This window comes from Apteryx mantelli, chromosome Z (assembly GCF_036417845.1).
Source record: "Apteryx mantelli isolate bAptMan1 chromosome Z, bAptMan1.hap1, whole genome shotgun sequence".
NCBI lineage: Eukaryota > Metazoa > Chordata > Aves > Apterygiformes > Apterygidae > Apteryx > Apteryx mantelli.
This window is the reverse complement of record NC_090020.1, coordinates 31432670-31457691: the sequence shown is the minus strand read 5'-3', so window position 1 is coordinate 31457691 and position 25022 is coordinate 31432670. Positions and strand designations below refer to the sequence as shown.

General features: G+C 40.7%; 1 protein-coding gene across 1 annotated transcript in view; it reads left to right on the top strand.

The window, feature by feature from the left end:
• SLC28A3 (solute carrier family 28 member 3) overlaps nt 1-25022 on the top strand; it is a 42819-nt gene that overhangs the window by 5060 nt on the left and 12737 nt on the right. The window contains exons 2-10 of the mRNA XM_067315535.1: nt 2756-2854; nt 7485-7567; nt 9535-9626; nt 11132-11321; nt 13553-13697; nt 15343-15456; nt 16954-17031; nt 22962-23042; nt 24078-24158. Coding sequence (XP_067171636.1) covers nt 2756-2854; nt 7485-7567; nt 9535-9626; nt 11132-11321; nt 13553-13697; nt 15343-15456; nt 16954-17031; nt 22962-23042; nt 24078-24158 — 963 coding nt within the window. The remainder of the gene's footprint in view (nt 1-2755; nt 2855-7484; nt 7568-9534; nt 9627-11131; nt 11322-13552; nt 13698-15342; nt 15457-16953; nt 17032-22961; nt 23043-24077; nt 24159-25022) is intronic.

Sequence of the window (25022 nt, the reverse complement as noted above, 5' to 3'; positions counted from 1 at the left end):
AGGAAGGAAGTTCAAAGACTGTAGTTACGCAAAAAGACTTAGCAGGTGAACTCCTCCTCTTTAGGAAAACAAGCAAACAGTGAAGAAACACTTCATTTATAAATATAATCTAGCTTCACGCCCTTGCCATTTAATCAAATATTTCACCAGCAGAAAACTCCAATGAGTAAAAGTACAGCAAATGGAGTGTGAAAGCAGAGGCTCCACTGCTTAACACTGTTGTATTGCCAGCACTCAAAGTAAACAGATCAATTCTGTAATCCTTCTTGCATAGTTTAAAGGGAGGAAGTTCTTTCCATCCAAGCTTTTCTTATTTTAAGTTCCTGCTTACTCATGTCACAGGGGATTGAGCAGGTTCAGCAGCGACTTGGCACTTTGCTGGATCTGGCCTGAGGTCGTAAAACAGCTGTGCTGGCCGTACTGCCTGGGGATTGAGCCCCCACTTTCTGCTGCAGTGCTTCCTTTTGCAAAGGTTCTCGGTGAGGACACAAGGACCAAATGTGGGAGAAGCTTTTCTGCCCTTCCTAGGTGCTTAGGTAGGTGATAGGCACAGGCAATTTGACATTTTATTGAGAACTTTCTTCCACCAACTAAAAAGTTTCTAAGCAAGTAACAAAAAGGAATCTGCAGTTTTAATTTGTCACTTGAATTTTGCTATTCTTATAAGAGGAAGGAACTCTTCTTCTCTGCAAGGAGTGGGGTTAAATAGCACCCATTTCCACTGAGCAAAACATCACAGTGTGAAAAGAAGGATGATGAGATTGTATGTAAAAAATCTCCTGTTAAATACATGAAAATTACTCAGCTTCATAGGACTCATTCAAAGACTGCTTTAGTCAACAGATTGTCTCTCACTTCAGTAAACTTGTCATCAGTACTAATTAACCAGTTCCTACTAAATTTGGAATATGCCATAATGGGATGTGATCAGTTGAAATCAGTGTTCCCTGCATTTGTAAAAAATAACACAAATCTACCGTTCTGCAGCGTGGGCTTTTGAGTTCCAGCAATCCTGGGATGCTCTTGCTGGTTTTCTGTTGCATAACTCATCCACTCATGTCTTATAATTACTCTATGTAATTATTGTGGTTGAGCAGTGTGTTGGACAGGATGACTTCTAGAGGTCCCTTCCAACATAAGCTATTCTATGCTTCTGTTGCTGGCAAACAGCAGTTTGTGGGTTTACTGTTTTTCCCCATGTTTACAAAGAAAAGTCTTAAGAAATCTCTGCTTTTACTCATTCAGCAACAAGCATAGAAATCTTCAAAGAGACTATGCTTGGGCATGGGTGTCAATTATAGAACTCTGTTGCTTCTATTTCACTATATTATCCTGTGCAGTATTTATAAGATACTATATGAGTGCTACAACTAAGCATCGCTCCTTGACTGTTCTTTTTATACTTTATGGACTGTTTATTAGAGGTTTTAACTGTGGATTGTAGGGGCAGCTATAGTAAACTCTTAAGACAGCATGGTTAAAAGGCAAACCACTAACAGTGGTGCTTTCTCAGAAAGAAATACATCCTTCCTGAGGGAATGTAAAGACACTCTTAGGGTAAGGAAGGGAAATTGGCAACTGCTTTATCAAGGCCACAACCAACAGCTACTTGTGAATCTTTCTTTTTCTCTCAGATACATAAGATCCTAGGAACAGTTTTACCAAAACAGATTTTTTTGTCAAGTTTGAAGTCAGAATAACTTTAAAGAAAATATGTTTCTGAAAAGGGTTCCTATTGCTTCTAAGCTCATGTTTCCAATAAAGGGCAACATTTAGTTTATGTCTATTAGTAGTGCTTATTTCTACCTTTATCATCATTTATTATGATTAAACTTATTTTGTATCATTCATTTGTAAGTGTTCATTATCATAGATGGCTACAGGTCTGATTTTAGATGGCTAATTCACTGGTACCGTTACCATGTAAGTAATGAAATATTGCATGTAATAAAAGTTAGTGAAATGACCATACTGTAATTAGTGCTATAAGAAAACACTGAAATATAAAATATTTATATCAGTTGGGGAAATTAGTTCTCTGACATTTTGTTCAAGCAGCTTTCTCACCAAACCAAAATAAGAAACAGCCATTCAAGGATCATTTAAAAGAAATAATGTCTTCTTCAAAGAATTAAGAAACAAAAAAACTCACCTTAAGAATAAAAAGGTATGTAGAAATAGTGGTCAGTTATGTCTGACAGAAAAGTGCAACTCCTAATGCACTCCATTAAAAGGGATTTCGCAGAAACTTAATGTGACAAAGGTAAACGCTATCTTTACAGATACTCCCAGAGTTTTATTCCAGGAGCAGTAGAAGTACATACTGAAAAAAAAAAATTACTCTTTTACTCCGAATGCATTACTAGATGGCATTTTCTTGAACAAAGCTGCTAACAATGAGGCAAAGCCCCAAATAGTATAGTTTTACCACTACCAGGGAGAATGGTCAGATCTCTGTAGACTCATTAAACCGGTCCTGAGGCAAAGGGCAGCACCAGCAGAAGAGGCTGGTTTAGGTTAAGAAAACAGCAGGTCCACATTAGTGGAGCACCATCCTTGAGTGATGAAGCTTCATTTCATAGAGGTAGGACTTGAACACCCAAGTTCTGTACACTGACTTTCTGGCTCTTCTGTATTAGTAAAGTAAAACATGGAAGCACAAACATCATAATATAAATTGGTTCCTACTGCACATGAAAGAGGCTTTCAGCTTTTGATTTGAACAGGTACAATTTCTGATCTTGTCACATTGCAGAACGACAGCGATGTGGATGTGGTGAATCAAGAAGCTCTTAGAGACAATTCACAGAGAATCAAAAATTCACAAAATGAGAAAACTGTGCATACTAATCAGGTGAGTTTTTCTTTTTTTCTTCTGACAAGTGAAAAATATACAATTACTGCAATAACCTTGTTTAAATTCAGAACTGCAAATTCAATGTAAGCAATTGGTTTTGATAATACATCCAAGACAGATATTTTAACAAAACCCAAATTTGATTTAAATCAAATAAACTGACAAGGAAGCCAGTTCTGTTCTCAGAAATCCATTAAGAGGAAAAAAACAGAAAATTGAACAGGACAAGCCGGACTCAGAAAAATGTTTTATAATGTCATAATGGCTTCAAGCAAGAGACAAAAGAGGCATCAGAAATGATGGTCAAAGCAACAAGGAGTTGATATGGAGGTATTTTCTCATGGAAACAGAAGACCCGGCAACACTGGTTTTAGTGATGTGAACTTGCAGACAGGATGTATATATTTATTAAATACCTGTTCAGATTAAGGCAGTAACCACCCATCCAAAATAGGGGAAATCTCAGAGAAACACAAGCTGGAGGCAACAGCTCTGACTTATGACTGACCAGAAGAAAAGGAAGATAATACAATACAGATGGCTTCCAAATAACAGCATCCATTTTCATTTCTTTTGACTTTAGGTTTGTCTAGGCCCACATAGTGACTGGCTCATTCTGATTTCATGAGAGTCAGGTAAAAAAAATCTTTTTTTTTTTCAAAAAAAGACATTTTACTGGTGTCATATTAATATTTTCACATCCACATACAAAAAATATTTATTCTGCAAGTTACATTAAGAACTTCATATACCTGCCTATTTTGAAAATATATCTACTTGTCAAGTTCAGTGATGGCACTTGAAGCAACATGCAAGAGATAAAAGGTTTCCTGACGCTGTGGTCATTCATTTCTATCTTCTAATGATTTTTTGATTTGATCAGAGGCATCAAAGGCATTAGTTCTTCACTAGGAGTGCCTCTGCCCTCCTTCTGGCTGCCTCAAAGCTGACGTGATCCTGGATTTACAGCAAAGGACAAGATCACTCAGGAAAAGATCACTCGGGCTACTTCTAATACGCTCTCCTGGAAAGTCAACTGGGATCTGAGATGCTAGGAGAGGAAAGTGGCAGACAGTGTCGAATATCAAGGAAAACATCAAAAGAGAAAGAATAAAAGGACTGTAAGAACTGTGGGAAACTGTTGAAAAATTGAGAAAAGTAGTCACAGTCAATGAAAATTTTAATATAAAATGCCACTCTCTCACTGAATAAAAAAAGGCTTTGACAAAGTGTTCAGCCAGTGCTTTGTACAAATATACTCGAGGTATGCATATCCACACTGAGAAATTCTCAGAAGCGCCATGCCAGATGCAGCAGAGATTTTTTTGGAACTCTGGAGCAGACCAGAACAGACTTTGTTATGTCCCGACGGATGAAGTCCACGTGTTCCGCACAGTCCTCAGGTCAGTCTCCAGAAGTGCCCACACAGCCCAAGAGTCAGATCTGGCATCGTATTTGGCCAAAGGAAAAGCAAGAAAAAAGGGGTTTTGATCCATTTCTGCCTTCCCTTGTGTATCCGCACAGAATTAGACAGAAAGTGATATTTGAGTTCAGATTTTCTTAACTCTTTTTTTATGTTGATGGAGGAAAGTATTTGTGACAATAAAATAGCGACAGTAATACTCTAGGCATATGTAAATACATTATCAACAATGTGAAAAGCCATGGATTGATGCTTTTTACATTGAAACAAGTCAAAAGAAAAAATAAGTTATATTCTTGATATAAACTCTTTGAAAATAATCTTTTTCCCAGCTTTCTGCACCTGGAAACTGTATTGCTGTAATATATTGCACAAATTCAAAGAGCAGGGAAGTTAAGCTGGGGTAGGCTAAGATGTGCTGCATAGAGTATTCTCCTGTTTATTGCTCCATTTTACGGCTAAGACGTTTTACACGCAATTTAAAATCACATCATACCCTATTTTGGAAATACCTTTCCAACTTCTGATGAGCCTCAAAATTTGAGCTGACACATCGCGGTTTTGTTTAATGAGTTTCCAAAAAATGCATCACAGCCACACACCAGAAAATGTTATTGCTGCCCATTGATTTCAGAGGAACTGCTTGTTTTCAAGCAGTTTTGAGGCAGGTGGATGGCAGATCCTGTGACAAGACATCTGGGCCCTCAAGAGCTCCCACATACACCAGCAAAGCGGCGCAGGAAGGAGCATGGGCTACTTCCACAAGGGAAGAAGGAGTGTGATGGCAACATGAAAAAAGACAGTGGCTGAGGGTGCAGGGAGGGAAGCAAGGAGCTGATGAGGGCTGCGGGCTTTGAGGTGCCACCTGGAGCGAGGAAACGGTGCCAGAGCAGGTCGCAGTCTCCTGAGAGTTTGGAGGCACAGCTCTTCCGCCCAGAGGCCCGGCCGCTGCTGATTTGTCACGTAGCCTTGAGATTTCAGCACCTACAGATTCAAAAATCTGAGAGAAGGCCTGGGAACCCCAATTTAAGCTCGCAAAAAAATGATACTCTGATGCCATCGGCACTCACTGTCCCTCAGGCAAGAAGCCCACTCCTACAGCTGCTGGGAAGGATGCTCCTAGTTACCAAAAACATTAGCAATTCAGTAGGCGGCAGCATCTGCATTTCGGATTTACTTTATTTCTGTTAATAGCAAAGAGAAAGAAATTAAGCCTAGGGAAAATATGGCCGTAACTTACAGTGCAGCTTCACAGTGTCGAATCTCTCCCCCACTCCCTTCCGAACACTTAAATTATGAGGACTGATTCCTATCTGCATCATGTTGCACTTTCTCAGAGAGAAACGAATGGCAGCCTCTATGTACATATACCTACATGCCACTTTAATTATTGGCCATGTTTCCTTCCCTTGTTAGTTTTGCCTTTGAGCTGTTTCATTTCAAATCTCTCAGTACAAACTAGTTTAGGACAGTCCAGAGCTTTCAGCAGAGTCTGTAATATGCAGCAGAAAAGCCAAACTGAAAAGAGGGGGAGGCCTATGACATGTCTTGATTTACAAGCCATTTTGGGAATACGGTTAGCATAAACATTAATAACACAGAAAAATCTGAACTCGCCCAACTTACAGCTGCTCCAGATGGCTGGCCAAATCAGACCGTTTTCTATCCAGACAGTACCATACAGTCAAGAATTGCTTGATATGTGCTTAGGAAATTACTGTTTGCACAATACAGTCACAATACAGTCTCCAGCCACACATGACATAGCACACAACTGGTCGTGCTGCTCCATTTCAATGTTAAAACAACATGCTGGAGCGGTGAGGCACACAGAGCAAGCAGCCACAGTGCTTCCGATAAGGCAAAATTCAGTTATTCTGTTATTTTCAAATGCCAAAGAATCACAACGGCCAGATGCTTCCAGGCCCCTGGCCGCCTCCTGGTGTCCCCAAAGGACCCTGCAATGAATACTAAGGTACGTCCACATAACGTGAGTGTTCAGCCTTGACTGTGGAAGTCATCGCCCACCCTTTGCCCACGCGATCCATTACTGGGGATGGGAGCATGGGAAGTAATTCAGGGTGGGGTAGGGCAGCCCCTTTTCTGCATCTGTACTGAAAATGTAGCACATTGCCAAATGGCTTAAGGGGACTTGTCTCACCCTGAACAAGGGCAGTGGTTAAATTTCACAGATAAATCAGGCACTTGACAAGACATCAAGACAAACTACTGTATTAGACTACATATACATAGCGCAGGGTAAGATTACAAACCTAAAGTGAATAACCTGGGACAAGAGGAGAAATGACTGATTTCCCTGACAACTGGATTTACAGGTATGGAAAAACATATATATAACTATTAGTTTGTGCCAGGCTCACAGAGGCCACGCGCCAGGACTGCACATGCTGACTTGCTCTGTGGGCACAAGCTGAGAGACCTCCAAGCAGGCTCCACAAGGCAAAACCTGCAGGGAATTAAAATGCTCAAATTTTAGATGTGCTTATGGGGAGTAGATTAAGCTGTGATTTTTCCTAAACTTGTAATACAGCCAGATTTATGTGGATTATGGCTGCAAAAAGGTACAGTCCTGATGAAAATGGGCTGTCTGGCCAAATTTCAAGTTTCTGCTGCAAAGACCGCAGATGTCAGAGCTCTTAAAAGATTGCTGCAACAAAAGCCTTTGCTTAGTAGTTTTTCTTTGGAGTAGGTTAATTGGCTTATTTGAATTTTTCTGAACAATAATCAAAAAAATGTAACCATTCTCCATAAGTTTCAACAAAATTAAAGTTTTGCAAAGAGAGAAGCAATGAAAATAGGAGGTCGTCAACAGGAAGCCCTGGGCAACCTAGATAAGCTAGGGCTCTTCCAGCCCTACCTACGACACCCACTTTTTGTCATTTAGTCAAAGGCATTCTGCACTGGGATCTTTTTAGCTCCAGGTGACACTGGCAGTTTTTTCCTTTATATCCCCTTACAAAATTTTGTGGAAGTTTTGGGGAGGTTCATAATTCAAAACATTGATGACTTGACAGCCGTGGTTGATCTACTGGTACTGCCTGGTGCTAGTGCGAGCTGGAGCTGAGTGCGTGGTGTAAAAGGGAAAGTGTCGAGGCTGCGCCAACCATCTGCCTGCGGGAATCTGTTCTTTCCAATGTTGCTGAACAAACACACTCACAGTATTGGTACCGATCTGTTTTCCAGGAGGATGTATACATCAATATTGAGAGTGATCAGCCCAAAAGCAAACCTGACTCAGTAGATGAGGAGCAACCCCACATAACAGGGTAATGTTTTTTGGGTGAGCAAGTTTTCTGCCCACTTTGCCCTGCAAAAAGTTGCCGGCGTTTCCGCTTCTGGCACAACCACCAGAAATCCCTCTACCGCATTCCTGTGCTAAACATACCCTCATACTGACAGTAATTTATGCAACACAGAAACACACTGTATTTAAAGGTATTCTACCTTTTGAGTGACATGTATGACTGTGGAACTGTGCTTCTGAAATCTTGAAAATTAGAAGAGCAGGGGGTTTTTTTCTTTTTCCCATTAACTGTTTGCAATATTTCCATAGCACATTTTTAAAGAGAGGCCTTAAACAGTGATCTCCTGCAGGAAGTTAAAGATTCTCCATTGTCCTACACTTTGCATAGTTATTTATCCTAGTGCAAAATAATGGTAGAATAGATGTAAAAGAGCCATTTTGATGTAGCAGAATTTTTACACTTTGTTAGTACTAATGTCTAGTGACCATAAAGTAAAAGCACACATCTCTACATTCTACTTGGGGGTTAGTTTTTTGAACAAAAAACTACAAACCCTGTATAAGGCATTCTAAAAATTGAGATAAAAATTTCTGTCGCTGCCCTCTATTATACAACACGTTGCCTCAGTTTTGAACTTGTCTTTTAATTCAACAGTTGAGTAGATTCTAGCAACTCACTTGCTGGATAACCCAAATTAGGAATCTGTCTCATTCAAGGTGGACTACTTGAACTTATCTCATGCCTGTAAAAGTGAGGCATTTAAATTCAGAAACAGTACTTTCATTTATGCTTTAGAGTTGTGCAAACAGAACTTAAAAGACCTGACAGTTAACATAATGGGGAATAACTAAGGTTGATTTTGCAGGGCTCTATTGTTCCCTGGGGGCCTTTATTCTTCCATCAGGAGCACGTATGGTTGCCCGGGGTAGATAAACCCTTTTTAAAGGGGCAGCTGAAGAGCTCTTTGCTCTGCACTCTGATTATACTGAGGCTACGGTTTGGTCTGTGTAGCTGGGTTTTGTGTTTGGGCTCTAGGTTTGTTTTTGTGTGGAACACCTAGCAAGAGCAATGGTCTCTCTACCAAGGTTTTTTTTTGTAAGTTAGCTCTTAAAAGCAGGCCCTAATATGACCTAATGTTTTCCTTGTGTCTGCTCAAAAGGATCATTCACAAAGCATCCTGTAGTTTCAAATGTGCCACTGATTTATTTCAACAGCTAGTACTGGTAGCCTGTTGTCTGAGACACAAACCCTACAAAAGATCAGTCCATTGATAGCAATGACGCATCATGTGGGCAAGGTGATAATCCATTATAGACTACATACAGACCAGAAGAAGGATTTCTGGGTTGCAAAATAAAAGGAAGAATATTGTTGGTATATACAAATATGTCACCTTAAAGTTCTCCTTTAAGTGTGCTTTAAGTGACATTTGGATTTCTCTTAACTGAGGATGTTGAAAAAGCATCAGCAGCATGCTGCATTTTAACCTTATAGGACCAACATTTTGAAAATAATGTTTACTTAGTAAACTAACCAGATTTTATTAGGAGGATGTTTTTTTCTGCCACTTTTCAAAACATATCTATACCTACCTATGATACATAGCTGTGTTTAAGGTACCTTGGTATCAAAGCCACCTAAATAAACTAACGAGTAAGGGAAAGGTGTTACAGCAAAGAAGAGATTACAAAGAATGGTACTCTTAAAATAACAAGGACTTCAGAGACTAGTAGAACCAGCCTGCAAACTTTGACCCTTCATATATCTCCTAGATTTTCATTTTACTTGTCCAAGGTGAAACCAAAGAAGTCCCCCCAACAAGATGCTAAGATGATTTTCTCTGGTGCTTCAGGATCAAAAACTATTCTAATGTGGTGCACGCCAGTGGAGAAATTTTGGTGGACTTAAACTGATGTTTCTGTGGAAACTGCCCTCCTCTTATCTATGGCTTAAGTTTCTGTTCTGGTTGTTTTTTTCCTTTTTCCTAGGTGTTTTGAAAAGAAATACAATGAAGTGTGTGATTTTTGCAAGAAACATAAAACCAGAATTCAGTATGTGATCTATGGCTTTTTAATAACAGGTACAGTCCATTACATCCAGTTTTGTTGAAACCTATATTTACCTATATAAGACTGTAGACTGTGTCCACCTTGTATCTGACCTAACACAAAAACCCTCGACTATTTTAAAGAATGCATTTAAGAGGAGGTAAAAGATAAAAGTGAATTTAGTCCCAGATGGAGCTCCAGACTGCAAAACTCCTCTCATTCCCAAATGTAACAGAAGCCTGAACTTTGCCACACTGCTCCTGCAGCATGTTTCAACTCTGACTAGCAATTACACTTGGGATAAAAGGTTAGTTCAGTCTTTTTGTCTACTCAGTAATCAGCCCCTTCCAAGAAGTCAGTTAAATTACAGCTCTTAGGAACTAGCCCAGAACCACAAAACCACACTGCAAGTAGTTAGGAACCAACCTGGGCTGGACTTAAGTCCAGAAATGAACATTTTCCATTCTGACTCAGTATCGACAGCAAATATTTGCTAAGGGAAACATGTTGTATTTCAGCATGCACAGCGAAGTCATTCAAATGTTCTTGTTTGTCCCTTTCCTTATTATCCAGTAGATTGGTTTATTTCCTTCCATTCCTGCCAAGTTTCTTTTTGAGGTCCTCCTACATGAACACTTTGTGAGGAAACATAGACTTAAAACATGCCAATGTGGTAGAAGTCAGTGTAGCATAGACACACCTATGTGGTAGGTATAAATGGTCCGGTTTCCCTATACTGAAAAAAGTGCCTTCCTAGCATCATGCTCATCCTGCTTTATCATAGTACAGACATATCCTGGCTCAGGAAAGGATTCTAAGGATATGTTGGCATTTAATACATTAATTTCATAAAAGACAACTTGCCTTACAAAAAGCAGTAGTTCTTTCTTATTTTCCAGTCAGACAAATTCAGATTATTATTTACAAGCACTGAATGTTTCATTAGCCAGCACATGGTGGCAGTGACACTGCCAAATGACAAATCATTTCATAGCCACTTTATGAAACAAATAAAGATTCTACCTCTAATCTTCTCATTTACTTCAGAGGGACATCAAATCAGACTTTTATTGTACAAGATAAATGTTTCTAAGTGTTTCTCTTAATTTTACTAAATAGACTCATGCTCCTGTGAAAGAATGAGACCCATTGTTCTTAATTCACTGTTTTGACACTGAAAAAAGCTGTCCCATACAAATATGTTTAATCTTCCAAAACAGCTAATATATTTGATATACACTTTACTCAGCCAAAGCATATATCCTGCTTCGTCAGGATGAAAACCACCGAAAAACAATTCCACCTTTTCTCAGCAACACATTTTCATAACAGAAAGCAAATATATCAACAGTGACAACACTATCCGTGAAAACAAGATTTTTTTCAATATTTAAGCCAAGTCAGAAAAGCATTTAAAGATAAGCACAGGCCTGACTTTAAGCACATCCTTAACACTAAATTTAGCATTTGTTTCTGTTTTTAAAGAGACCAGACTTAAATGACATGTATGTTGTTGTTGTTGTTTTTTTTGTGACAGCATACCTGGCAGCAGTTGTTGCAGCCTGCAGCCTGAATTTTCAGAGGGCCTTGGCACTCTTTATCATCACTATCCTGGCCATCTTCTTCATCTGCTGGGATTTTTTAATAGCTAAGTATGAAGACAGAATTGCTGCATTTTCTTCCCCTGGAGAAAGATTTCTGAATAAGCAGTGGTTTTGGCTGAAATGGTAAATATGAATGACTTTTTATTTATGCAGAAGGACAAAGCAGTAGTCAAATTTAGCCTTTTCATTTTCCAGTTTTCTTTCAGTTTTTAAAGTTTCACCATAATCATACCTTACAGCTCCTCTTTCATTTATCCTGAGACACAAGCATATTTTCCAGTTCATAGCATCCAGAATTACTCCTTGTTAGATTAAGGTTCCCAGTCTAGTACCACTGCAGGTGACACTTGTAGCCCTTCAGAGCAGCTCCTAAAGCGTCAAAAGAGCAGCACAAAGACAGGCAGGGAGGGGAACTTGCTAGCAGGTGCTACCACCTCTCTGCCTGGATTTCTGAGAATGAAACGCGCTGCATAGCTTATGCCCACATGAGCACAGGGAGATGAACAAATCATACAAATTGCAGTAGGATCAAATAAGATATACACAATAAATCAAAAATTTCCAGGGTAGCACAAGAACTGTAGAAGGTGCCTAAGTTTCTAGATATCAGGCACACCATTAAGATTGCAATGCAGTAGCTAGGTGTCAAAAATCTTGACAGATGGTGTAAAAAATTCCTCAAATCCAGATAGGCCCAGCTTGTGGGGGCAAGAGATTGTCTGGAGAAATCCAGGTGTGTTGAAGCCTTCTGCATTCATTCTGGAAGCCAGAAAGTACCTCACTCTCACTCACGCAGAGAGCAAACCCTTAAGTCGTTATAACACGTGCAAGCTGCTGAAGAAAAGTGTGTTATCCATGTGACCGGTTGCTCACATATTCCCATAACAACACACTGTAAGCATTTTAAACTTTAACATTCAGGAAACAAAATACGCAAACGAGATTTGGTGTCATAAGATCATACAATCTCATCTGGGGTGGTAGACATTTGTTTCCTGAAGAGTTAACAGGAATATTTATTATTCCTGGGGAAAGGAGGAACCTAAGGAGGCTCTTAGAGGCTCCTAAAGTTCAATTAAAGTCTCATTAAAGAGGAAATCAGCCAGCTGTCTTGACTCTCAACAAGGTCACCTTCTCTCTAAGAAAGGGCTCTAAATAAGAGTAATTCTGGATTCAGAAAAATACATACCAACTTATTTTTAAGATTTTTGAAATGCTTTTGCCTTAGCAGCAGGAATTTTTACCCCCTCTAGGGCAAAAACACCCTGGAAACAAAAGTGCCATAGAGATTGCATTTGTTCTTCTGCTTAGGAGCCGCACTGGAGAGCAGTGTCACCAAGCACCTCCAGCAGACAACCAGGGAACCTCTGTGAGGGAAGAAGTAAACAGAATAAATGGCACTGATGAGCCGATGGAACAAGCCAGGAGCAGTAACTTCTGCATTTATCCAGGCTGCAGTCTGTTAAATTAAAGATCAAGTACTTTACTGTCAGCCATGGTTTCTGCCTGGGAGAGAGAAATGTAGAAATTCAGGCTGTGGTGTTCAGTATTGCAGTGGCCAAACCCACAGTGTTTTTGGTCCAGATCTAAAAAAGGAACTTAGGTATCTTGGTATCACTGAAGTCAGCGGAAGTTAAACAACAGTTAGACATGTTACTTTAAGAATCTGGGCCTATGTTTAGTCTCCCTCTCTAAAAATGGGATGGTGTATTTCCTTGTTTCTCAGGCTGTTGTCTGAAAATTTCCCTCAAGGTGGGACCCAAATATGGTTCGGTCGTGATGGGGAACACATAAATGCTGAATATCGATGCACACATTGTTCTTGTCGCTGTTTCCAAGTGAATTAAAACTGTTGTGATTAAAAGCTAATTTTTCTAAACAGACTACAGCCAGCCAAGAAGTAAACAGCTTACAATCTGCTCCTCAGTGCCAGATGTTTCATAGGCTGACTAGTCAAGTCATGCAGTGCAGTTCATGAAAACTGTATGATCAGCCTGGACTGCCTAGGTGTAAGAACTGGTTCAGTAAAGAAGACAGGAAACGAAGAGAAGGATGGACTGATAAAGCAGGGGGTTTTGTCAAATTTCATGACAAAAATAATGACTAGACAAGAGAGTTACTCATGTTTTGTTGGGTTTCCCCACACTTTGATTTGGGGACACAGTTGGAGGACACTTCTTCTGGCTGCCACTAATAGATATTGGTGTCAAAGTAGCATTAGCAGAGGCAGGTCCTGGTTATGGAGAGCTACAGAGATAGAGAGGCAAGTCTGGGGGAAAGAAGAAGAGAAATAAAAGGAATGTTAATCTCTTTCAGGATGTTAGGTCTGATATCATCACATTCTTTTTCCACAGGGTGCTCTGTGTAGCCCTCATTATCGCTGTCATCTGCTGGCTCATCTTTGACACAGCAAAACAGGGATCCCATCAGTTGATCTCCTTTGGGGGGCTTGTGATGTATGTTTTCTTGATGTTTATCTTTTCCAAATATCCAGCCAGAGTGAGTATTTAGTCCTTTCTGGATCTTCTGTTTAATGTCTCAAAAACTGTTCTCCTTACCCTCACATGAGGGCAGCAGAAAGTTCAAGAACATTAAAGTTTAAGCTTGCCAGAACCTAGACATGTTTTATTTATGAGGAAAGCTGTTTCACTCTGAAGTCCCAGGGAGCATGTGTGGCCATACCAGTGGCTGGTTCTCACTTCTTCAGGAGCCCGTTTCCCTTCCTTTGTACCAGCCCCACCGTTTGCTCCTGGAGCCCTAGAGCAAGCTGAGGCAGGCTGCTCCGTGCTTCCCAGCCCGCAGCAGGCTCACCACTGCTCCCAGGACTTCACCAGCGCATCTGAGGATGTCGTTGTCACACCAACACAAATCGCATGAAACTGGACACCTGCTTCCCTCTTGAAGCTCTTCATTGAGCAACCCCCACAAAGGTTTGATTCCCAGTGCAAATGCAGCAGCTGAGACCAAGTGGGGGCCTCCGCATTGCACTAACCCACTTCCATAGGCTTGTCAGTGCCCTTTAGTTTTCCAGCTATGATGTCCATCTTAATATGCTGTGATACTACAAAAAGGTGTACTTCTGATGAGTTCCACCTCAGTTTTCACTCCTGTGCGTATGCCTAGCATACAGTGTATGTCTTCATCAGTCATACAGTAATCCACTGCACAGGTCACCAAGTTTCACCAATATTTTTTCCACACTCCTACATCTGTACTGAAGCTTTTCTTAGCCTAAAAAAGAAAAGTAACACAAAAAATTACTCCACAGTGTTCCTCAGCATATGTTCCAACTAACCTTCATCAGGGACCGGTGTCCTTTTTGCACACTGTGTGCTCTCCCATGGGTCCTCATTATGGCTAATTGGCTTGTGTTATTCAGATATTATCTGAATAAATTAGAGGGTGGTATCTCAGCTCTTTGCCTTGTAAATAATCAGATTCGGTTTTAACAAGACAGACATTTTCTGGGACAGAAGAGCAGGAATCTGCAGTGCAGTGAACTAGAGACACTGGTCACAGGCAGCCACAGTTTTTCCCTACAACTATCTTGATATCACGTGAATCACAATATTGAACAGTAAGGCTGCTCTCAAGTATCCAAGCTCATTAAAGCTGGGGAATATGGAAACAGTTGAAATTATGCAACCACACAATAACAGATGTAGCAGAATCTCCTTATTCCCAGGCCAGATATGCAAGGAATCCCCATATTCTGTTACTTTCATTGATGTTTCCAGTCTTCAGTTTAAAGAAGTAACACTTTTCTGCTGCCCTCATGTATATTTGTTTTATATCTAAACTGAGGCACAGGGAGGATTCTCTCTCCTTGTCTTATTACTTCATTACTTGCAGTCTGTAATGCCATAATGGTAAAATAGAAAGGAAGGTGAAACGAGTGCATGAATATTTATACCTCACCAGACTCAACAGCTAGCTCAGATGGAGACATCCACACTGCAGACCTTGTAAATTAGGAGAATATGACTCATACTCCAGATCTCCTAAAGCCTGTTTTGGCAGCTGCTGCTATCCTGCAGCATAGTCAAACAAACCCCTTACATTATTTTAACAAACATTCTAAAATATGTTATTATTTCTTTAAATAACAAGTGGTTTCTCTGCTTTTATTTTTCTGTCTATCTAGGTCACTTGGAGACCAGTATTTTCAGGAATTGGACTGCAATTTTTTCTTGGGCTTCTTATCCTGAGGACCAAAGTAGGGTTTGATGTATTCAACTGGCTAGGCATTCAGATCCAGGTAAGATACCAGACAGAAGTTGGGTTTTTTTTATATCATTTTCTGTTTTGAGACCCTTATAGAAGGACATAATAGTTAAGCAGTTCAAGTTCATTTGACTTTACACCTCTTGAGGAAAATTGGGTCCTCAGAAAGGTAACTGTCCACCTGAATCCAATCTTATTTCTCTTTCTATCCAGTTAATACAGGATGCTGTGGGACAGACTAATAGGTAATGACCGTAACAATTGCTGTCTGTTAGTGGCCTTATCTTCCTTGGGCTGAAATGACATTTTGCACTACTGCAAACACAAAAAAGTTATTATGCCACAATGCTCCTAGAAACTCTTAAGCATGGTCCAATTCTGAAACATCTTTGCAGGAAGCCTTATACACTGAAATGCCTTGAGATCTGGCATGCCAGAGCCACCACTGTCATAACCCTTCAAACAGAGTAGCCCACTAGCCCCAGGGGCATTTTGTAGTTCTCATGATGTATAATATGAAAAAGTAAATTCGCATATGGGTGACAAAATCCATAGCTGGGACCAGGGAGACCTGCTCCTTGCAAGGGATCCCTCCGGAGCGGGGAGGGATCCAGCCGCAGGGGCCTCCTCAGGCAGTCTGGGCACAGAGCTTTAAAAAAAGTACATTATTGGAAAGTAATAGATAAAAGCCAAAAGAAGATCAGAGAGTACCCACCAAAGGACAGTCTGCCTCCTCATGCCAGGAACACTACTCACACAACTGTTCTTCGTAGTACAGATAATTAAGCTTATTTAAAACAAGAAAGTGCAGAATGTAATGAGCCCATGGGGGAGGAAAGGCACAGGTTTGTTGTTGGGTTGCTAATCTGCCGGCAGCCTGAGTCAGCTGGGCTTTGACACCAGCTTCTCCATCTCCCTTTTCAGCTCAGACCAAAGCCAGTCTGGTGTGCCCTTTCGCTAGCTCCCTGTGGTTTACAGCCACTCTTTTCCACAAGTCGTTACTTCAGCCATTAGATCTCCATTTTAAGATGTATCGTTAATTGCACATGTTGGCTTTAGGAGCAGAGAAATGCACCACAATATCAGGATTAAAAAATAATTCCTTCTTTTAGGTTAGCTTTTGGCTACGCTTTTCACAACTCATTACTTCGGCCATTAGCTCTCCATTTTTAAACTTTATCATTTATTGCGCATATTTGCATTAATGGGAGCGTAGAAATGCATTGCAGTATCAGCATTTAAAAAGAAATTATTCTTTTCAGCTAGCTTTTGGCCCTTATCCTGCCAGGTATGGCAGGTAAACATGCCCTATGCCCTTGCTGTTTACCTGTGTGGTCTGAAGCAATCTGCACTCTTGCAAGAGCAGGGGAGAGACCCCAGACTCAGCCAGATGTGGAGGCAGATAAGTCTGGACCATAGGAAGTAGAAAGCTCTTCAGACCTCCCCAAAAGTCTCCACAATGCAATTGTTGGAGTGTAATTTGGCAGCGACCCACAGCTCATGACTAATTCATTTTGTTTTCTACCTCTAGACTTTTCTGGAGTACTCTGATGCAGGTGCTAAGTTTGTGTTCGGTGAGAAGTATACAGATCATTTCTTTGCTTTCAAGGTAAGGCAGCTTTCATATACGCTGTACACATGGCAGATAGACAACTGCAAAGGAACAGTTTTGTTCGGAAGCACATTCATTATATGAGTTGTGATACCAGTGCAGTCACCAGAGAAGTCAACCAAGAGTCAAACTCTTCCTTATTATGAGAAGAAAATTTGGAACATGGCAAAAAACTCTTCATTTATTGCCATACACTGATTTAGGTCACACTTGTTTAGCTTAATTGTAGCAACATCTGTTACAAGATGACAAGACTTTCAGACACATTTTTGCAAGGAATAGATTAAAATGCCCTCACTTGGTCACCAAAACAAGTATTATCTCCAGCCTACCTTTCCCACCTCTTGACAAGTAAAGATCCTATGCTATGCCATCCTATCCTGAAGTTGCGTGCAAACCACTGCATCACAAATATTGCCCCCATAGAAGCAGATTGCATAAGCGTATACTTACACTTACATGTATAAGCTACCCATGCATAAGTGGGAAGAATTACACTGAGTAATATTTGGCATTTATGAAATCCCAGGGAAATTCCTCTGCTCTCCTATGGGAGAACTTGTTGGGAAACAGCTGAAATACAACTTACTGTGCTCTCTAACCTGCACCAGCGTCCCATCTGGTTTTGTAGCCACCCATAGGCCGTACCATAACACTTGCTTAGACTGAAATCAAGCATGTATAAAGAAAACAAAAAAATCACAACACAGACCAAAAAAAGCATCAGGAATCCAAGTTCATTATTCTGGTAGTTCAGTCACCTGATTCTGTGGACTTACACACATTATCTTCTTTCTTTCCTGTATTGAAGTGATATTCCAAACTGGGTATTTTTCACACTAAGCTCTTTCACTATAAAAATAAACCTACTTGTAAAATATGTCATTACTAAGAATAATCAGAACAATTCAAGAGAAAAAAGTAAGAAGAGTTTCAGCAAGAAATAGAAATTACATTTTAATCGCAGTATCTTTAACTACAAAATATTTTGTTTTACTTTCCAGTCACCTCTCACTCTTACTCTGTTCAGCACTCGAATCGCAGTTCGCATTCATGATTAAATATTCTGGGGGTGAAATGGTTAAGCTCTTCCCCAAAAGTGCTTCCTGTGTTTTTTGCACAGTTCATTATGAATGTGATTTTTCAGGGTGATTTTTTTTAATGCTTCTGTCATGGTGTAAAGTATTTTGCTGACTGAAGCCAAACCTAAGAGTGGATGGGCAAGAGTCTGTCTCTGTGCATGCACCCCTCCATCACTCTTAGTCTATGGGATAAGCCAGCAAGAGACACACATGGAATTTCTGGGGGGTAACAGGCACAAGCAGAGCCTTTTCACACTGAAAAGCAAGAAAGCAAAAATCATGAGTTTATTTTCAGAGTTGCACATGCCTTGGGATAGAAATGTGCACACTAAACAGAGTGGCAGGCAAGCGCACAGCAGTCCCGAAACCTTCGCCATCTGCTCCTTCTGTATTTCTCTTCCTACAACCTAAGCAGGCAACAGCCAGCCTAGTATCTCTTAAAACATTTGCTAGGTATTTGGACATTCAGACAGTCAAAAGTGCTTTTTGCAACTTTCACTTATTTTATCGTGTCGGCATACAGTGGTGAGCTGCCTAAATCCCACCCCAAGATATTTCAAACCACCTTCCAAAAAATCAACACGCTCAACTGCAGGCTAGCTCTGGGGAGGGAGCAGACAAGTGAGGGGGTGTCTCTTTGTGCAAAGCTGCCCATGCCCCAGCCGTGCCCACCCTGCACCCTTGGCAGCAGCACCTTTATTTCCCACCAGTGCAGAGGCACCCAGTGGCAGACGCGCTCCCAGTGCACACTCCCATCGGGTATTCTGCCCAGCTCCACTACACTCATTAATCAGGTCTTTGAGAACACAGTCCTGGAAGCCCTAATTAGGCATGTAAATATATGCATTGACATGCACGAGCCAGGTTATTTTAAATGCAGATTTCTGTATGCAGATGCAGAGTTTCAGGGTTCTGGAACAACCACCATTTGCCCATGTAATTAAGCTAACACACATTGTTTTTCTGTAAAAATAGATACTTAAAACTAACAGAGATACCATCTCGGCTCTACTGCCAACTCCAGAGAGTGACAAGATCACACAGAAATTTCCCTTAACTTGAGCAAACCCCTATAGTCAGAAAATAATTCTCAGTATGGAGTCTTCTACCCTGTTTACTACAGAAGGCAGGTTTACTGTGGGCAAGCAGGGTGTTAGATTTCTATTGTATCAGTAGCTTGCTTTGTGCCAGGAGGAATATAACTCCCTGGAAAGGGTTTGCTTTGAAGGTGAGGCTTTAGGAGTGTCTGAAACCAGGATGTACCTTAAACAGCAGCAGCAACTGCTTCTCCTTTAAAGGACTGCAAGGAAAAAGCTGAGCCTCAAGTCACAAATGGGAAAGAGGTTGTGAGCAGCCAACAACTTCAACTCCCTGCCGCGTACATATCATAGGCAGCAAGTATGATCCAGAACGTGGCTCTTTAGTACAGCCAAACTATATTGCTTCCCAAGAGAACTGATAAAGCATGAAAACGTGGCTTATCAAAAACACCAAATGAAGGCCTAGAGACCGGAGTTTATTTTCTTAAAGGTTGGAGCACTAACTGCAACTTTTGTAGGCCACACAAGTAACTTTAAAGTGCTCCCTGATATCAACATGCTTTTCCATTTAAGTGTTATGAGATTTTCTGGTATGCTCATTCAATACATTCATCAGTTAAAGCTTGACTATCTAAAGATATCTAGTAGGTAAGAAGAGATGTAGGTCTTGGAGACTAGACTCCTGCACATGCGCATCTGCAGAGAGAAATATAATTCTAATAGTTTAACCATGCAGATATAATTATACCACAGAACCTGTCCACACTTCACTTATGAGAACATGCTAGTCCATTCCTTTTACATTTTTCTTTCCAGTTTTCTTAGGTTTGACATCTGTGTCTACCTCCAAGCTGTACCTCTTTGTAAATCCTAATTAAACTGATGGGGTTTTTTTTCTGAATAACGTAAGGAAGTTTAAGAAAAATATTTTTCGTTCTCTGTTCAGAGTACCCATATCCTTGAGGCAAAATCCTGGACTTAGAGGATAATGGCACTGTAGCAGAAAGAGGGAGCTGGGAGTCCACAAGACAGAAGAATGAGTTTTAGGAGGTTTTTTTTCCCCTGAAAGCAATTTCAACTGGTGCATTATTTATTTTCACATACACTTCACTTACCCAACAAAGGAAATTGCCCATTGAGGCTGATGTCCTACCATTACCTTCCCTGCTATGCACAGATGTTTCTACGCATACAATGTACCCAACTGCCCCACAAATACAGAGGGAAGGTGTTCTCAGACATCTTGGTTCATCCCCCTGCCACCTTTTCCCGTAACCATCCTGCCTCCCAAACCACTAGGAGATGCCTCCTCAAACACAGTGGTTTGCACTGTGTTCCCCTCCTCAAATCCCACAGCCCCTGCTCCAGCAAGGGGGATCTGACTTCTTCCACCCTCCCCAAGTCCTGCTTCCAGCGAGGGCTGCATTCGCCCCCTCCACACTTCACCGTGTGCCTGCGCCCAGAGCAGGGCTGCTCTGGGGCCACCCTGAGGTTTTGCCCTCCCTCTCCCTGCCCCGTGCACATCTCTGCTGCCAAGGTACATGGATATATTCCCAGCACAGACACTGCTGCCCAGGCCTAAGGCTGACATACCTGTGGAGGGAGCACCACCGCCGACACTTATTAACCCATGCCATCCACTTCCCTCATTTTGGCACTGGGAAGGAGGGAAAGGGGAGGCTGGTGTCCATTATGCTTATTTTATAACAAAAATTTGCCAGTATTTCCCCTCTCCCCTCTTTTTTTAATTATATCATAGGCAAAAGCTAGCCTGGACATGACAGATGACCTCAATGATTATTCATCTATTAAATAGTTGCTACTCTTTTTCTGATGAAGACATAACATAGTAGGTACCATATTAGATAGCTGGGAACACGGGCAGGAGACTTTACACATAAAATAGTCGCTGACCTCTTTATGCAGTCAAGGTACAAACTATCACAACTGGAAAACAAACTTCCTGTTTTGTAAAACCAGAGGCTACATCCAAAACTGCCTGCAACTGCAAAATGGAAAAACATTCTTTAAAGTTAATCCGAGTTAATTTCTGAGGAATGTGCACAAGAAGCAAGGCAGAGGGTGCTGGCAGTCACCTGCCATAGACAGAACACTGTTTCCTCCCTCCTTCAGCTAAAAACAAATCACAGGAACACTTGAAAGCTCTTTTCATCTGTTTGGAGTGAAAGACAGGAGGATACTTGCTTGGGTTTTTTGCCATCTGCCACACACAGCTTACACTTGTCTCACTCCCTGCCTCTTCGGCTCCTTTTACCTTCACACTTTGCAGCGTCCCAAATTCAGGCAGAGGGTGGAATCAGCAGGAAGCCGGCATTCCTGTATAACCAGCCCACATACAGGAACACGGGGAAAATTTAGCAAGGGAAAAAGGTGCTGGTTTTACTGGAGGAAAATTTTCTTCTGACACTGCCCAGCACATCACAGCTATGGGATCCCATGACTATCCCAGAGACCGCTGCTAAAAAGGTCAGAGAATCCAAGTAGAGAAAGCAGAGCCAGGTTAACTTCTTGAAGGGCACGAGGAGCTCTGCAAGTAGCATTCACTCTTTCTGGGGAAAGGCTCTGACCACCTAAACTGAGTTTCCAGAGCTTTATCAGATTTGGTTATTGTACTAACCCTCCTCTAGAAATGAGCAGCTTTCATTCACTGTGAAGTAGCAACGTTTGATCTTTTTTACATACTCCTTTTCACTCCATTCATTAGTTTTATTTATGATGTATTATGCCCTCAGTTGAACATAAATGAAAGCTTTCTAACATCAGTGGTACTGTTTTAAACATAACTAAACTGTCTGCCTTATTTTGGACCTTTCTGGGGGATTTTTTTTCCTGTTGCATATAGCATAGAAATGGTGAGATCCTGTGTGTTTAACATACCTGTGAGCCAACTGATGCTAGTTTTATTTAGGATGAAAAACACAGCCAATAGCCTCTGAGTTAGCAGGTCATACCTGTGTTACTTAAAACATGATTCTTTTAAATCATATGTTTAAAAAAAGCATTTTTCCTTCAGTCTCCACTGACATTAAGTATATCCCTGTGGATTTGTTTTTAAACACATGGTATCCATGCTTACAATTACAGAGCTCTTGAAAACTCAGCGCTGTCATAATCAGTGGTAAAAGTAGTGCAGAATAATGAAGCAAAGAGGATTTTGATATAGTGTGTTATTAAAATGCAGCTACACTGTAAGGGCTTTCTAAGGAAGCTGCCCTCAGTTCACTGAAATCAAGTCAGCTACAAGCCCAGTCAAAGTCTCTTCATCTTCTGGAGGATTTCTACCCCAAAGCTTATATATACCAAAGCTTATATAGCAGTCTAAACCAAAGTTTTTATTTATTTAATTTTAAACAAAGACACAGAGAAGTTCAGTTCTGAATTCTGTACTACGGTCTCATCATATGCATTTCAGCTGATGGTTTTCAGGGTCGACAGGTTTAGAAACCCAGATATTTGTAGATGCCAATGCTCTGTAAATGTTTGAGCTGTCTAAAACATGGCTATAAACAAATGCTTATGTTAAACCTAACAGTTTCAAAACTATCACAGCCCTGTCAGAAAACTATCCAGATACCTGAAAAGTTATGCATTGTAACACAACAGCTATACACAGCAAGCCTAGATTGTTAAAAGTTTTATAGCATAAGGATGCAAGCTGAATGACTGGTTTTCAAGATCTTGAAATACATCTCCGAAAAATTTGAGCCTCTTTTTAAAAAACTAAATGGCCTACGAAAAGGAAAACCATTCTAGAAGTGTTAATGATTTTGTGTTTTCAAATCAGGTTCTGCCAATCGTAGTTTTCTTCAGCACAGTAATGTCTATGCTTTACCACGTTGGATTCATGCAGTGGCTCGTTGGAAAGGTACTGAACTTTTGCCAGCACGTTTTCATTTGCCTGGTGCGGGACACCTATTGAACACATACACTCAAACGGTAGCATTATCCCCAAGTAGCTTGGCCAGGGCCAGATATATGAAAGTTAGTTTATTTTTAACCTGGAAGTACCTTCAGATGTTACCACTCCAAAACCTTTATTGGCATCACCTAGGACACTTTCCTTCCCCCAAATTGGTCTCATTCCTAATTTCACACTAATTGTTAGCTTTGCCTGGCTAGCTTTATCATTCCTTAGATACCATACTTCTCTGAATTTTCCTTTTTTACCCCTGCAAAATGCAAGCTTAAAGTTACAGCACAGCCAGTAGATTGCTGCCTACTACTAAGTACTGCAACAGCAATTATATACTGCATATACCTTTCTGTCACAGATCCCTTGAGGATGCATCTCTGAATGCTTTTAGCTGCGGAGACTGGTCTCTCTCTTCATGCTTTGAGCGCTAGTGGTGCTAGGTCCCAGGTCCAGCACTAGCTCAACAAGCTTATATCCAAACACACCTTCTTGCATGGTGGTAGTTAAAGCTTATTTGAATGTACCCTAAAAAAGTCTTTTGCGCTTGTCAATCCCAGGAATGTTAATATAAGCACCACAAACCTCATCTAGCTGAAATAGTGTATTAGAGTTAATACAAGTAATTTTTAGCCTTAATCCAAATTCTACATTTTTTCCCTTTATATGATCAAAGTCCCTTTGGACTGGTTTATATCTAAAAGACATGTCAAAATATCTGCTTCAATTAACTTAGTTTGACAAGTTAGTTTCCAGGCCAATGGCAGGAACAGCCTGGAGTCTTTCAGCATTGTACTCGCAATTCTGCTGAAGTATTCCTCCCCTGGCTTACTTCAACATGCTACTACTAAATGAATTCACCATATCTTGAAATAATTAGCTCATGATATATTGCAAGTTTGTCTCAAAACTCTTATGTTACATGATTAATTCAAAAAGGATATGGATTAGGCAGACCAATTTTTTTTTCTTCTCTTTCAATCATTTCAGGTTGGTTGGATAATGCAAATTTTCATGGGGACAACTCCTGTTGAGTCTCTGGTAGCTGCTGGTAACATATTTGTGGGACAGGTGAGTTACAGCATGGAAAAACATCGATTACTAACACAGGATTAGTGAATACCAGAAAATGAAATATTGCTATTCAATGAGCATCTGTGTATAACAAAATAATCACTTCATACAAAGTTAGGACTCCTGGACACACAGTTGATTTCCAGGAAGACAGAATTGCATTAAGGTTGTGTGTGGGCAATGACACATGAGTTGGCATGTTCTGGGAACCTCATGTGCTCAAAAAGGAAATCTGAGCACAAACTTGGATGATAGATCTCCCTTAAAAGAAGTACCAGACTAGCTGAAGGCTATGAAGAAAGGAATAAAAAAAAAAACAGAGCACAACCAGATGGCACAAGAAGAGGGCATATGAGGCAGGCAAGGGCAGGAGAGACAGACCACGGAAAACTAGGATGCAGGGCTGGCTGTGCAATATCTTGGCCAAAAAAACATGGGAAAGAGTCTAACAGTCCAGTTTGATTGGGAATCCAGTAAAACCACACTACAGGAGTGTCCATCCCAAGCTTTGAAGCAGAGCAAGGAGATCATCGAGTAGTTTCCAAGCCCAGAAACAGCATAACTACAGCAGTGATATTTAGCCCAGATGCATCACTGTAGCCTACTGCTTCCAGTAGGTCCATATGGCACTGTCTCCAGCATGTGCAGGCACATGTGCCAGAGGGGTCAAGATCTTTACCTTGCCCTTAAATACTGGTGATATGCGTGTTTTACACAATGCACAGCTTTACCTGTGGCCATTCCTAACTTAACTCAAAACTGGCTTGGGATTTCTTGGCCATCTCATCATGCCCTAAGCCCTAAAACTACCCCTAAAAAAGAACCCCTAAAACTACCAAGAATTATCATCAACCAGACAAG